The 15,322-nt window shown below is 38.2% G+C and overlaps 1 protein-coding gene across 6 annotated transcripts in view; it reads right to left on the reverse strand.

Annotated features, from left to right (window-relative positions):
* ITCH (itchy E3 ubiquitin protein ligase) overlaps nt 1–15,322 on the reverse strand; it is a 127,172-nt gene that overhangs the window by 59,420 nt on the left and 52,430 nt on the right. For 5 of the 6 annotated variants that reach the window (XR_009222915.1, XM_058562870.1, XM_058562872.1 and 2 more), the window contains 3 exons: nt 13,093–13,234; nt 8,894–9,018; nt 7,620–7,757 (listed from right to left, as the gene is read on the reverse strand). Coding sequence is in view for 5 of the 6 variants with exons in the window: in XM_058562870.1 (XP_058418853.1) it covers nt 7,620–7,757; nt 8,894–9,018; nt 13,093–13,234 (405 nt within the window). In the remaining variant the exon portion in view is untranslated. The remainder of the gene's footprint in view (nt 1–7,619; nt 7,758–8,893; nt 9,019–13,092; nt 13,235–15,322) is intronic. The other variant, XM_058562874.1, reaches the window with a different exon arrangement.

Raw genomic sequence — 15,322 nt, forward strand, 5'->3', positions numbered from 1 at the left:
ATGTACAACCCAAAGTTTCACAATGTTAAAAACTATTAAAATATCAATAAAAAAAATTTACATTTCATCAGGGAAGTTGGAACAAGGGCCATTTTTTTCAATCTTTTATTTCACTTCAATATAGAGTGAAGCCAAAATTATGAAATTTATAAATAACTGTTTATATCTGATCTTGTGCTTTCAACAAGAGAATAGTTAAAAAATAAAAACAAAAACAAAATATCCAACACGTATATATACAAGGAATATTCAAGAGAACAATGGGTATACTTAATAGCATTTTACAAATGTTTTGCTCTTTAAAAATATTCCCAATCCAAATTTCCTCAAGAAAAACTGATCAGATTTCTAAATGCACACATTTTACCCACAGGACATTTTGGAAGAAGATCTAAAAAAGATCTCTTCAATAGATAACTGGGTACTACTCAAAAGGGCCCTCTTACCGCAAAATAACTAGCTTAGATGAACCAATTTAACACATTGTTCCTATTTTCTGGGTGCCTAGCAATCTCAAAAGCAAAACAAACAACTGAACTGATACTAGAGCAGGAACAGGGTGCAGTAAGCAAATGTGAAAGGGTTAATTTGAAGGCTGTTACCAGCTCTGAGATGGATCAGAAAGAAAGGCTTGGGTTAGCACCAAGGTGAGGGGGCTGAACCAGAGACAGTCACATTAGGCTGGGAATCCTGGAAAGGAGCTAAAGTCTTCCCAGGTATGTGGCACAGCAGAAGCAAAAGAAATTTCTCTGGAGCAAATAATCCCCAATTTAGGTCCCTATGATTTCCACAGAGTAAGATCAATATAAATTGGCAATCAAAGAGCAGCAAACACATAACAAAACAATCCTCAGTGAAGGAGAGACGTAAAACATTTATGTTCCCAAAGATTTCTGATACTAGAATTTTCAAATGGAGAATGTAAAAAATACTAAAATTTTCAAATGGAGAATGTAAAAAAACTATGTTATCAAGAGAAAATTAACGAGCAAGAAATGAGAAACTATCAAACACAAGCATCAGCAATTCCACACCTAGGTATATACCCAAGAGAAATGAAAACATGTACACAAAGAAACTTGTACACAAATGTTTATAACAGCATTATTTATAACAGCCAAAAGGTGGAAATAAGCCAAATGTCCATCAGTGGATGAATGGATAAACAAATTGTGGTATATACATACAATGGAACATTATTCAGCCACAAGATGGAAGGAAGTACTGATACACACTTCAACTTAGATAAACCTTGAACACAATATGCTAAGTAAAAGAATCCAGACACAAAAGGTCACATACTGTATTCCTTTTTTATGATATATCCAGAATATGCAAATCCATAGAGATAGAAAGCAGACTAGTGGTTACCAGAGGAGGCGGGAACGAGGGAATGGGGAATGATTACTTAATGGGCAATAGTTTGTTTTTCTGGGGTGATGAAAAAGTTTTGAAATTAGAGAGGTGGTGGATACACATGATTGTGAATATACTAAATACCACTGAATTGTACACTTTATAAAGTTAATTATATGTTATGTAAATTTCACCTCAATTAAAAGAATCACAGAAAAGGGGCATATTTAAAGAAACAATAAATGTTGTAAAGATGAAAATGCACATATCGTCAGAGTCCAGCAATTCCACTCCCCAGTATAGCTCCTATATAGACCCTTCAATCTGTGTACCAGAAGACATATAAATACATAAATGCAAAAATGTTCAACGTGTCATTGTATGTTCATAATGGCAAAAAACTGGAAACAATCCAAATATCCTTTGACATAAAAATGGATAAACTAGGCCAGCCCGGTGGCTTAGTGTTTGAGTTCACGAGTTATGCTTCGGCAGCCCAGGGTTCACCAGTTCGGCTCCTGGGCACAGACCTACTCACCGCTCATGCTGAGGCGGCGTCCCATATAGAAGAGCTATAACTCTACAACTATGATACACAACTATGTACTGGGGTTTTGGGGAGAAAAAAGAAAAAAGAGGAAGATTGGCATCAGACGTTATCACAGGGTCAATCTTCCTCACACACACACACAAAAGAATAAACTGAGGTACATTCACCCAACAGATTAGTATACAGCAGTGAAAATAAATGAGTTACAGATACAATAACATGGATAAATCTTAAAGGGCAATATAGATATTTTCATAGAGCTCCAGAAAAAGTACAATATGCTGTTTAGTGACACATGCATATGCAATAAAAAAAATTTTTATTTTATTATTTTTTTTTTGGTGAGGAAGATTGGCCCTGAGCTAACATCTGTGCCAATCTTCCTCTGTTTTATATGTGGGATGCCGCCATAGCATGGCTTGATGAACGGTATGTAGGTCCACGCCTGGGATCCGAATCCACAAACCCCAGGCCACCGAAGGAGAGTGTGCAGACTTAACTACTACGCCACCGGGCCGGCCCCTAAAAATTTTCTTTCTTTTTTTTTTTGTGAGGAAGATCAGCCCTGAGCTAACATCCATGCTAATCCTCCTGTTTTTTTTGCAGAGGAAGACCGGCTCTGAGCTAACATCCATCGCCAATCCTCCTCCTTTTTCTCCCCAAAGCCCCAGTAGATAGTTGTATGTCACAGATGCACATCCTTCTAGTTGCTGTATGTGGGATGCGGCCTCAGCATGGCCGGGGAAGCGGTGCGTCAGTGCGCGCCCGGGATCCGAGCCCAGGCAGCCAGTAGCGGAGCACGCGCACTTAACCGCTAAGCCACGGGCCGGCCCCCTAAAAATTTTCTTAAAGAAAGAAAATGATAAATTCAAAATTCAGAACAGTAATTATCTCCAGGGGAAAGATAAGCAATGATATAGGGAAGAATATACAGGTGGATGTAATGATATTGTTAATTTCTAATTCTTAAGCTGTGTGGTAGTTCATGGGTACTCATTTTACTATGCTGGTTTATATCTTACACATATTAAATATGAGAATATGTGTTATATATTTTTATATATGAGAATATAAATCAAAATGCTTTGTAAATTCTAAAAATGAATGAAGAACACAAAAAGTCTTAGTTGAAACCTACAATGACCATATTACAGCTTTAGTACTTCAATTTTTAAAGCAGCACTGGTACAGTACGATAAAAACATAAAAGTGTGGAATGGGAGTTTTAGTGGCTTTTTTTGGAAAATAAGTTAGTTAATATTCTGGGCATACATAAAAAATGTTCAAGTATAATTCAGATTTTTAAAAATACCATTACAGCAAAGTTTCTCTCTATAAAATAATTAGCTGGTACCCAGACCCAGTTGAGATCTAGTAATTTCAAATAATATTTGGTAAACCAAAAAAATTAGGCTAATTTCTTAGAATTTATTATACTGATAAGAAAAATGATAGATATATTCACACAGGAAAATGGCTATTTACCCTAAAATTAGAAAGAACCACAAAAACTAGAGTCTAATACAAGAAAGAATGAGATAAAATCAAAATGGAATGGAACACACAAAATAAGAACCAGAGGTCATATATGCGAAAAACTATCCCCAAATTAATTTTAAATACATCTCCCGAGTATACGTGGTAAAGAACAAAGATCTTTATCAGAATACGTTCCTATTTTATAACCGTGAATTTAAAAGTAAAATAGATTTTTATTTCTCTTTAGGAAAACTAATGTCTTTGATAATAATACTTTTCGGTGTTTCTTCTTGGATGCCATATTTGGGAGGACAGGTGTTAAAACTAACAATCCACTACCACCACCCACCCAACAAGTAAAAATAGATGAATGGAAGTTTTTGTAGATAGGAACAACTGCCTACGCTCAATTTGTTGAGTTAATTTATATCTGAGGGCTACAACAATAAGTCTACCTAACTAGCAAATTCAATAAAGGCTTCTTCCCAGAGATTCATAAAAGTAGATTGTTTGTACTTAAGTAGAGGAAAACACCAGGGCAAATTATGTAGTTACTTTCTAAACCAGAGAAATAAGAGTACCAAAAAAGAAACGTTACCACTGAGTCTCTCAGTGGGATATTAAACTTGTTCCCTGAGCGAGGGCAGGGATGAGGAGGTGGGGTGGGGATATGAAGCTCTCCGATTTTTAAATAAAGCTTGAAGAAGAGTGGGAAGAACAAACAAACATGCCGAGTAAATTTTGTTTCTCTTGAAAAAGGTTTACTTATATAACTGCCATTTTTAGAAAATCCATCCACCAGAAAGAATGAACCAAAAATTTATAAGTACCAAAAGGGATAATGCTATCTCATCAGGAAAATCCGATCTTCACAGTATATCTAAATATATAGCAAGCTATTATGTGGTGACTTAATATCAAAATTCAGATAGTGATTTCTTTTTGTAAACATTTAAAAGTTAACTGAACCCCGTGGCTTAGTGGTTAAGTGCGCGTGCTCCGCTACTGGCGGCCTGGGTTCGGAACCCTGGGTGCGCACTGACGCACCGCTTCTCCGGCCATGCTTAGGCCGCGTCCCACATACAGATGTGATGTGCAGCTAGAAGGATGTGCAGCTATGACATACAACTATCTACTGGGGCTTTGGGGGGGAAAATAAATAAATAAATAAAATTAAAAAAATAAATAAATAAAAGTTAACTGAAAATAGGGGCCAGGCCCATGGCCTAGTGATTAAGTTTGGCACACTCTGCTTCAGCGGCCCAGGTTCACAGACCTACACCACTCATTGATAGCCACGCTGTGGTGGTGACCCACATAAAAAATAGAGGAATACTAGCACGGATGTTAGCTCAGGGCAAATGTTCCTCAAGCAAAAAGAGGAAGATTGGCAGCAGATGTTAGCTCAGGGCCAATTTTCGTCAGCAAAAAAAAAAAAAAAAAAGGGAAAGAAAAACTAACAGAAAATATTAAAGTCTATAATAGATTTCTTATAAGAACCATCCTATGTGTTCTTCCACAAAAACCTCTGATTGAACACGCTCAGAAAAAAAATATCTAAAACCTGCAACGTTAGAAAACTATTAGGGGGGCCAGCCCAATGGTGTAGTGGTTAAGTTCACGCACTCCGCTTTGGAGGCCCAGGGTTCGCGGGTTCGGATCCTGGGCGTGGACCTACGCACTGCTTATCAAGCCATGCTTTGGCAGCATCCCATACATAAAGTAGAGGAAGATGGGCACGGATGTCAGCCCAGGGCCAATCTTCCTCAGCAAAAAGAGGAGGATTGGCAACAGATGTTAGCTCAAGGCCAATCTTCCTCATCAAAAGAAAAAAAAAAAGGCAAAACAAAAACACAAGAAAAATATTAGAATACAAAGCAATAACACCACCCCATACCCCCTTCACCCCCAGTTCTGATCCAACCAAACAGTGCCCAGGTGCTGGAAATTCAATTTTAGTGCTAAACTCTAATTTTCATTTCTGGCTCATAGTTAAAGTTAGAGAAATGGAACCAATCAAAGAACAATACAAGTGCAGTTCCCACCATACATGCTTGTGGGCTGAACCGGGTTTTCTTTGTTTGCTTAAAACAATTCATGATTTGATCTAAAGTTCCTAGGGTTTTTTTCGTGAGGAAGATTGGCCCTGAGCTAACATCCGTGCCCATCTTCCTCTACTTTATATGTGGGACGCCGCCACAGTATGGCTTGATAAGCAGTGCATAGGTCGGCACCTGGCATCCGAACCTGTGAAGCCAAAGCCGGGGCCGTTGCAGAAGAGCGTGTGAACTTAACCACTAAGCCAATGGGCCGGCCCCTAAAGTTCCTAGGTTTTTAAGTGTGAAACCAATAGTGTATTGGAAAGAAAAGGAAATATCAACAAACATTTTTGTTTCAATCTTGACTCTGCATCACACTAGTTGGTGTGATATTGGACATACTATTTAAACTTTCAGAGCCTCACTTACAGGCAAAATGCAGGTAACACCTTACAGAGTTGTGATGGTTAAATAAGTATCTACGTAAACACACCAACATAGTGCCTGGCACATGATAAGCATTCAAAAAGTGGCAACTATTATATCTGGCAACTTCAACGCTAAAATCCACTGTGACTTCCCGGTTAAAATCTCTCTTTACTTCAAAGAATCAAGTTAAATTCTGTCAATTACTTTCCTATTTGAGCAGAAAACTGGTGACACAGAAATGTCCACTTCTGTAGGAAATAAACAGTAAAGTCATAAGTATAAATATGCAGTTTAGATCCTACTCTGAAATATGAAGACTGACACGTTTTACTTTTGTTAGTTATTAAATATTCTGCATTAGTAATAGTTTCAATTTGCAAGGGAAAAAACTTAGAAAGCTATAAATCCCAAGGTTTAAAGTAGTTTAACAATGTAATTTAACTTGCATATTATCTTCCAGAATTCCAATTTATAGAAAAATGTAACTATTATAAAGTTCCTGTGAATCGTAGTCAATTAAAATCAATGTGTCAACCTGGAAGCATTGTGACTATTTCAGAAATTTCTCTCCACTCTCATTAAGCCCAAAGAACCCATCTGGAACATATACCAGGACTATTTTGAAGGTTCTGCTATTAAAAAAGGTCATGAGTTAAAGAGGGAAGTAGGAAGTCCTCCAAAGTAGAAACAGAAGAATAACAGCAACTGACAACTACAAAATGTGTCATAACACAGTTTCTAAGTAAACCAAAAGATCTTTTTCAGACTAATCTAGGAAACCATTAATCTGCTATTTGTCTTGGGGCCTCTAAAATCTATGTTTCAAGTGAAAATACACTTAGCACATTGCTAAGTGACGGAAATATCTAAAGGGAATCCGCTGAGAAGTAGTTTTATTACCACGCTAGCTGTGCAGGCACTAACTCAGGTGCCATCAAACTTCTTTTAATCACAGCTCATGTGTATTCCCTTTAACAAGCACTAGTAAATCCTAAATTGTAAGACATACCAGCATAGATACAATGAATTGGTTTTGTTATTATTTGTTATTATTATAACACAAAGACATCTCTGTAAATGTAGCCTACAGAAATGGAAGAGGAATGACAAATGGCTTTCAGCTTGTATTGGCTGCCTGGTACAGTACTAAGGAGGATTTCGAGTAAAATTTAAACTCAACTGGACACTGCTACAGACAAACTATGTCTGCCTTAGGCACTAGAGGGGGTATGGCATCATATATGCCATATTAACTGCCATTGTTGGCCTACAGAATAAATATTTTATATATCAATTCATTATTCATAGGGCCAACTGTGATTCAACTTTTACTTGGCTAGCTTTTCAACTTATAGAAATATGTTTTATTCATAGAAACAATGCACTAAAAGGAAAATGTTTAAAATGATCATTGACTCTTTTTTTTTTTTAAAGATTTTATTTATTTATTTATTTTTCCCCCAAAGCCCCAGTAGATAGTTGTATGTCATAGTTGCACATCCTTCTAGTTGCTGTATGTGGGATGCAGCCTCAGCATGGCCGGAGAAGCGGTGCGTTGGTACGCGCCCGGGATCCGAACCCGGGCCGCCAGCAGTGGAGCGCGCGCACCTAACTGCTAAGCCATGGGGCCGGCCCTCATTGACTCTTTTTAAAAAGGAAATAATTTCTTTAATGTGAATAAGAATAGCAATAATTACATACAGCATACTACAGTGGCTAACATAAGAAGTATCATTAAAGACCTTATACAAAAAGTGACTACTTACTTTCTGAACAGGTAGTTTCACCATTGGCAACAACTTCAGACTCTAATTGCAGTCCATCAAGACAAATGGACAAGTCTCCTATTGTCTCTGTCGGCTCTTTGTCACCTAAAAGCTGTAAAGTCACAACTACTTCCTCAACTGAAAGAGAATAAAATTACAGAACAAAATACTCACTTTTTTTCCTTTAAGTTATCTTAACTGTTAAAAACAATGTCAGAAAAAATTTCCACTTACGTGTATATTAATTGTAATATATTTTATCCTAGGTTTCAGGCCTTTTAACACCAAAACATTTTAAAAACAGAACAAAATTTGCTACAGCTCAATATCCATAATGTAAAATAGCTCAATCACCTCATTTATTACATTAATTCTTTGTATAAAATGAGCCAGCAGGACAACTAAGATTATCCAGCAATGTATGTCTGAATTATATTGAGTGAAAGCATATAACTTAAGAATGGATTATATCTCATAAGTCCTAAATGAGAAATAAAATTCTTAGAAGTATGTTTTGGACAGTCAAAGGGTGGAAAAATATCTGTTTTAAAATCATGATATATCAATAAAAACAAGCACGTTTCAAGTTTTTATCTATTATATATCTATATACACATAAATAATAAAACCACAACCATCTAAAATGAGGAAATTAAAAAAATAAGCATCTGAAAAGGAAATCTGGGGCTGGCCCGGTGGCGCAAGCGGTTAAGTGCGCGCGCTCCGCTGCGGCGGCCCAGGGTTCGCCAGTTCGGATCCTGGGCGCGCACCGACGCACTGCTTGTCAAGCCATGCTGTGGCGGCGTCCCATATAAAGTGGAGGAAGATGGGCATGGATGTTAGCCCAGGGCCAGTCTTCCTCAGCAAAAAGAGGAGGATTGGCAGATGTTAGCTCAGGGCTGATCTTCCTCTCACACACACACACACACACAAAAAAGGAAATCTGTCAAAATATTAACCATATTTGTCTCTCTGAAGTGGGATTATGTTTTTCCTTCATTTCTGCTCTATGTTTCTTAATTTTTCATAATTGAGTATGTAGTACTTTAATAAATATCTATTTACTAAATAAAAATATTTATTTAAAATATTGGATCCAAAATGAATGGCCAAACCAAAGTTACTCGGAATGCTTTAAATAGTTCAAGATTCCTCTCCCTGTTAATATTATAACCAAGTAAACTTAAAAACAAATAGTCATTCTGCATGTTTGGTATATGAATTTCTTGCAGAAAAACAGCTAAGCACAATTTCTATTATTTTTACATACATACGTTTCATATTGTTTGACTTTAATGTTTCATAGATATCTAATGCAGCAGTTCCCAACAAAACATCAGATTTCAGTGTCTGGTGACTCCACACACGAAAATGTAATTTACTCACAGGGGTGACAATACTAAAAGTGAAGAAAGGTGAAAAAAAATATTATTTTCATTAAATATTACAATAGGATCGTATATAAATTACAATTAAGTTTTAATGGCTAAAATCTTCTCACTGCATCCCTTATAGTTTACTGTACAGCCAATATTGCCTATATTCTATAATCTTATGAAAAACATATCTGAATGCCACAGGCTTGCACTCATTTTCACTTGTGGTTGAACTATAGGGGCAACTTTATGCATGTATCGTCAACAAAAGTAAATGTTTATCATGCTATATAAACTACTGGTAAACTAGTCTTATTTTAGTAGTATAAAAATAGTATAATAAGTAGTATAAAAGAGTGAATTTAGGGGCCAGTCCGGTGGCGCAAGCAGTTAAGTGTATGTGCTCTGCTGCAGCAGCCTGGGGTTCGCCGGTTCGGATCCTGGGCGCGCACCAACGATGCACTGCTTGTCGAGCCATGCTGTGGCGGCGTCCCATATAAAGTAGAGGAACATGGGCATGGATGTTAGCCCAGGGCCAGTCTTCCTCAGCAAAAAAGAGGAGGATTGGCAGATCTTAGCTCAGGGCCGATCTTCCTCACAAAAAAAAAAAAAGTTAATTTATAAATTAAATCCTTATTTTCTGTCAGGTAGTTTGCTGAGCTTGAGGTTATTTCATTTAATCTTTTTTTTTTTTTTTTTTGGTGAGGGAGATCAGCCCTGAGCTAACATCCATGCTAATCCTCCTCATTTTGCTGAGGAAGACCGGCTCTGAGCTAACATCTATTGCCAATCCTCCTCCTTTTTTTCCTGCCCCAAAGCCCCAGTAGATAGTTGCATGTCATAGTTGCACATCCTTCTAGTTGCTGTATGTGGGACGCGGCCTCAGCATGGCCGGAGAAGCGGTGCGTCGGTGCGCACCCAGGATCCGAACCCAGGCCGCCAGTAGCGGAGCGCGCGCACTTAACTGCTAAGCCACTGGGCCGGCCCTCATTTAATCTTCATAGCAACCCTATGAATTGGGAATTACCACTCCCATTTTCAGATATAGAAACTGATATTCAGAGAGGTTAAGCAAATTGCCCAACATCACACAGCCAGTCAGAGGCAGACTGTAACCTGAAAGAGGTCTGTCGTTAAAATTTATATTAAAAAGTTCCTCAATCAGCTACATAATGACTTCAGGATTATATTAGATATCCCAAGTTTCACACTGCTAGGGGCAAAGTGTCTAGGACAACTATCAAATATAGATTCACTCATACTTTGCTAAATGCCAATAAAGAATGCTATCTGTAATGTTAATTTCCAAAGCAAACTTCGGGAAATTTGAATTTGCAATAAACTGTATTAAAACTATTTTAGAGTCATCAATTAGAACTATAGGAACAGGGCCGGCCCCGTGGCTTAGTGGTTAAGTGCGCGCGCTCCACTGCTGGCGGCCTGAGTTCGGATCCCGGGCGCGCACCGACGCACCGCTTCTCTGGCCATGCTGAGGCCGCATCCCACATACAGCAACTAGAAGGATGTGCAACTATGACATACAACTATCTGCTGGGGCTTTGGGGGGAAAATAAATAAATAAAATTATAAAAAAAAAAAAAAGAACTATAGGAACACTATATAATCTACCATAGGCCTATGGTTCAATGCTATCAAGACAAATTCTAGAAATATTTGAATTTCTCTATACCTCATTTTCTCTAAAATGTGATCAAATTTGGGGGGACAAATAAACGCTTTCCTCCTTAGAAGTCTACCTATCCCTATCACCCCCATCATCATAACTCCACCACCATTTTAACAGTGACAGGTAGTTTAAACAAACTAAAAAATTTTCACCTTAACATTGCTTCTTTTTAGGGTTGGGGGGTACAATGTATTCACTTTCTTCTTGTCAAAATTCTAAGATGTTACTTTCAGGAGAATATATAGTACATATTATACTAATAAAACATTTTTCTATTAGTCCTCTGGGAAATCATAATGGGGATGGAATAAAAGAGTTCATAAATTTAATTTTACTTTAATTTGAGAGAGGATAAAGTATACTGTCAAAGATGGTCTTATCTGAATTATTTCAATTCAATTCTAGAGAGAAGTCTGGAAAGGCTGCTAAGCAACAATGGAAGCTGTGTTAAAATTGCAGGTCAATCTGCTGCGACTGAGAAATTCTGGAGGAGAACTTGAGCTACATGTTTCCCCCAAACATCTGGGCTCAACAACAGCACTACCATATAAGGCTACAAGGAGAATTTCTTTTTTCTTAACTTTTAAACCACTAAGGAGTGCGTGTCATTATCAGCTTAAGAGCCTCAAAGTGCATATCTAGTGAGCACAGACAGCAGTTGGTAGAAAGTAGATGGGCATTCAGTCTATTATTCTGCAGAACATCTCTAGTCATTATGGAGGCTGTGACCTTTTATAGATTTCATTTGTCTCTTTAAAATTTTTACTCACATATTGTTTAATTTAGATTCAATCTCTAATGAACCACTAATTAAAAACAAAGTCTAAGAAACATTAATGTTAAAATAAATATTGATGAGGAGCATTAGAATATTTCTACAAATAGGCATCAAGATGATCTTCAGTAAATTCTTAAATTTCACTCATTTGCTCAAAATCATCATAAAGTGCATTAACTAGAACATGTACTAGAAAATACATGCCCTAGAACTTCAAAAATCCATGTTAAAGAATAATATAGGTATATCCAATTTGTTTTGTCATTTATTAGATATAAATACTATCCACATATGCATGTATCATGTGAAGAGAAGAGCTTATAGTTCCAAATGTCTCATCTCACCATTTAGAAATAACTTTTTTTTTTAGTCCCTGGTTTGTTTCTCTAAGGGAAACGAATGCAAGAATTCCAATGCTAGGTAATGAAAGCAATTTGTCTATATTTGATATGGTAACAATTAGTTACATTTTGAACTAACATTTAAATACACATTTGGTCCACAGCCAAATATGCCCTATTATTTTAAAATCATTTGTTGATAAATCATACTTTTTCTTTCATTTTAGTAAAAAATTAAAATTAACCTATAATTCCCTTCAACAAGTGTTCAGTACCAACATTTGGGGCTTTGTCAATAAGTGTTGAAATTGAGCTATATCCTACTTCTATGAATTCATACTACAGATGAAAACACCAACATTCAGACATATGCTCATGGATGCATACTGCAACACTGTCTAGTAGCACAACATCAGAAACCAACTGATCAATAGTAAATAGCAAATAATAAACAATAGGAACTAGTAAAATAAATGATAGTCCATCCATATTAAGGAATATTATGTAGCTATATGAGGAATGTTAGACCTGTACGTACTCGGCTAGAAATGCCCTGTGTAGGTTCTATGTGGGCACTGTAATTAAAAAAAAACAAAAATAAAAAACAAACTACTTTTGGGACGGCCCCATGGCTTAGTGGTTAACTGCGTGCTCTCCGCTACTGGCGGCCCGGGTTTGGATCCTGGGCGCGCACCAACACACTGCTTCTCCGGCCATGCTGAGGCCGCATCCCACATACAGCAACTAGAAGCATGTGCACCTATGACATACAACTATCTACTGGGGCTTTGGGGAAAAAAAGGAGGAGGATTGGCAATAGATGTTAGCCCAGAGCCGGTCTTCCTCAGCAAAAAGAGGAGGATTAGCATGGATATTAGCTCAGGGCTGATCTTCCTCACAAAAAAATAAATAAAAAATTAAAAATTAAAAAAGTGAGCTACTCATAGCCCTCTATTTCAATCCTAAGTTAAGGAAAAAGCTGCTACGAATCTTTCCAGACCCACTGACCATGGGCTTTCCCAGCTGTCAGGGGCAACAGTGATACCATCATCAACTAAACTGGAGAAGGTAAAAAAAAAAAAAAAAAAAGATGACACTGGAAAAACAGAAATATTTAAAGAGAAACAAAAAGGGGACTAGAGGAAGGAGTCCTAGGAACCGAGGAAAAAGAAAAAGAAAGATGACAGAGAGAGGAAAAGCCAAGAAAAACAAGGGAGAAATTTTTTTTTAAAGCTGCATTTCTGCTCACCTACTAAACAAAATATACAGTAGAAAATACTTTCAAACCTACACTGTAAGAGGTTGCTTCCATTTGGGACTGTTTGTATTGTTGCATTTTTCTGTCTTCTTTGACTGTCCATCTACTGTGACTTCCACATAAGGACTTGGTCCAAACCAATTCTTTTTATTTTCTTTAAGTTTTGCTGAAATGACTAAGTAAAAGAAAAGGGAAAATATTTCAATATTCGAGATGTTAGTTCATCCTTCAAATCAATTTAATTTCATCAAGGTTAAACAGAACATTATTACTTTTACTCAGAGAAGCAGTTTTGCTCTAAAATATTTACTAATTTCATTCACTCATGACCTTTGTATTTCCTCCCATCTTAGTAAATAAATATAGGACTTCTCCACACCATCCACTCAGATTCCCATCAGTAGACCCCCACTGTTAGTATCAATAGTCCCAGAACTTGGAGGTCAATTAAAAAGTAAATAAACAAAGTTGGTCAACAAATATTTGAATGCCTACCATGTATCAGATACTGCTCTAAACTGTAGATAGAGCAGTTTACAATATAGTTAAGGCCCCGGCTCTCAAAGAGGTAATATTCTAGTTAGAGAAAAGTCCTTGTGATGAAAACAGGCTAATGTGGCAGAATATGACTTGGTAATAAGGAAAGCAACCATCTAAATGACAAGGAGCTAACCATGTGAAGATTGGAGTTGAGAAGAGGGGAGCATTCCAGACAGAGGCAAGAAAGCTTGGCATATCTGAGGAAAAGTATAGCAAACAGGAAGGAATGGTAAACGAGGTGAGATCACGTTTAGCTTTGTAGGCCAAGATAAGGAATTTGGATTTTATTCTAAGCATGCTGGAAAGCCACTGGAGGACGAGAGTTACAAACTAAGATAATTTTTAGCACCTCATATATCTCATATTATCTTAACAAGAGCTTCCTATATCATGCATCTTGAGATATTGACTCCTCAGCCTTCACCCTTGAGTTATCACATTTGCCATGAAATCGCCTGTCCAAGCCCTTTGGAAGGTGCAACACATAGATTTGAATCTAGCAGAGAACCCCATGGTTCCCACAAGTGACAACTCATTGCTCCCCTATAAATGAGGTGACACAGTCAAGAAAATCCTCTACCACGGGGATATCTACTCCAGTAGCAAAGTTCAGAGACTGCCAGTGCCCTTCAAGGTCAAGGGGCCTTGGAGTTGCTAGAGGAATTTGTATAGCAGCTACTCAAGAAGCTCAATGTACAGTCCAAAGCACTGACAGTCTGGGCAATCTAGCAGGCACAGTCCCAGGTAGCAGTCCTGAATTCTTGACTTCACACACATCAAACACTTTTGTTCTTTTGTGCTTATGTGCCTTTTAGGTGGCATGCAAACCAGCTGCAGGATTGCCACGCTAACAATGTATTCACATTCTATAAATTAGAGCTTGATCATTATGTTGAAATATTTTGTATAATAAAGTTCAATCGGATTCAAAATCAATATGCATTATCAAAAAAAATCGGCCAAAGCATCACGGCGGAGTGAGTTTTCCCATGAATTCTTCCCCCACAAGATACAACAAAAGCAACAGCCACAGACCAACAACGGAATCCCAGACAGTGAAAAGCTAGAGCGGAGGGATCCACAATGCCGCACATCTGAGAGCGGAACGTGCTGGGCCCCCGGAGGAAGTGGGGAGAGGTAAGGAGAACTCCGCTCCCTCCCCATCAGATCAGCGATCCGGTCGGCGCGGCTCCCAGAGAGGGGGGAGGGGCGGCCCTCGGCGGGAAACTGTAGCTCTTCGGGCTCTCTCAGCCAGTGGGAAACTCCCGCACAGAGGGCTCAGAGGAGCCACAGGGCTACCATCAACATCTGAGCAACCCAGAGAGCGGATAAAGAGGGGCAAACCAGAAGCCTCCCACGTCAGGGACCCAGAGGGCAAAAGAGAGAGCTCCCCCCTCCCCGCAACCCGGAGTCTGCAGCTCGACCAGATCTAGCGGTCCGAGGCAGACCTGAATAAACTGGACTGGACCCGTGGATCGCAGTGGGGAAAAAAAACAAAACAAAACAAAACAAAACAAAACTGCGGATCGCAGCAGAAAAACTGGGGCAGAGCGCAGGGGGCTTAGACTACACAGCCCTTTACCACCAGACAGTGGCGGCAGGTGGAAATTGCAACCAGAGACTTCCAGGATGAGGAAAATCAAAACCAACACAGGAACCACAATCCAAAATATATATGAAATCACCAGACCAGAAACAAAATGACAAGCACCCAGAAATCAAC

The sequence above is a fragment of the Diceros bicornis genome, chromosome 19, assembly GCF_020826845.1.
Source record: "Diceros bicornis minor isolate mBicDic1 chromosome 19, mDicBic1.mat.cur, whole genome shotgun sequence".
Classification (NCBI taxonomy): domain Eukaryota; kingdom Metazoa; phylum Chordata; class Mammalia; order Perissodactyla; family Rhinocerotidae; genus Diceros; species Diceros bicornis.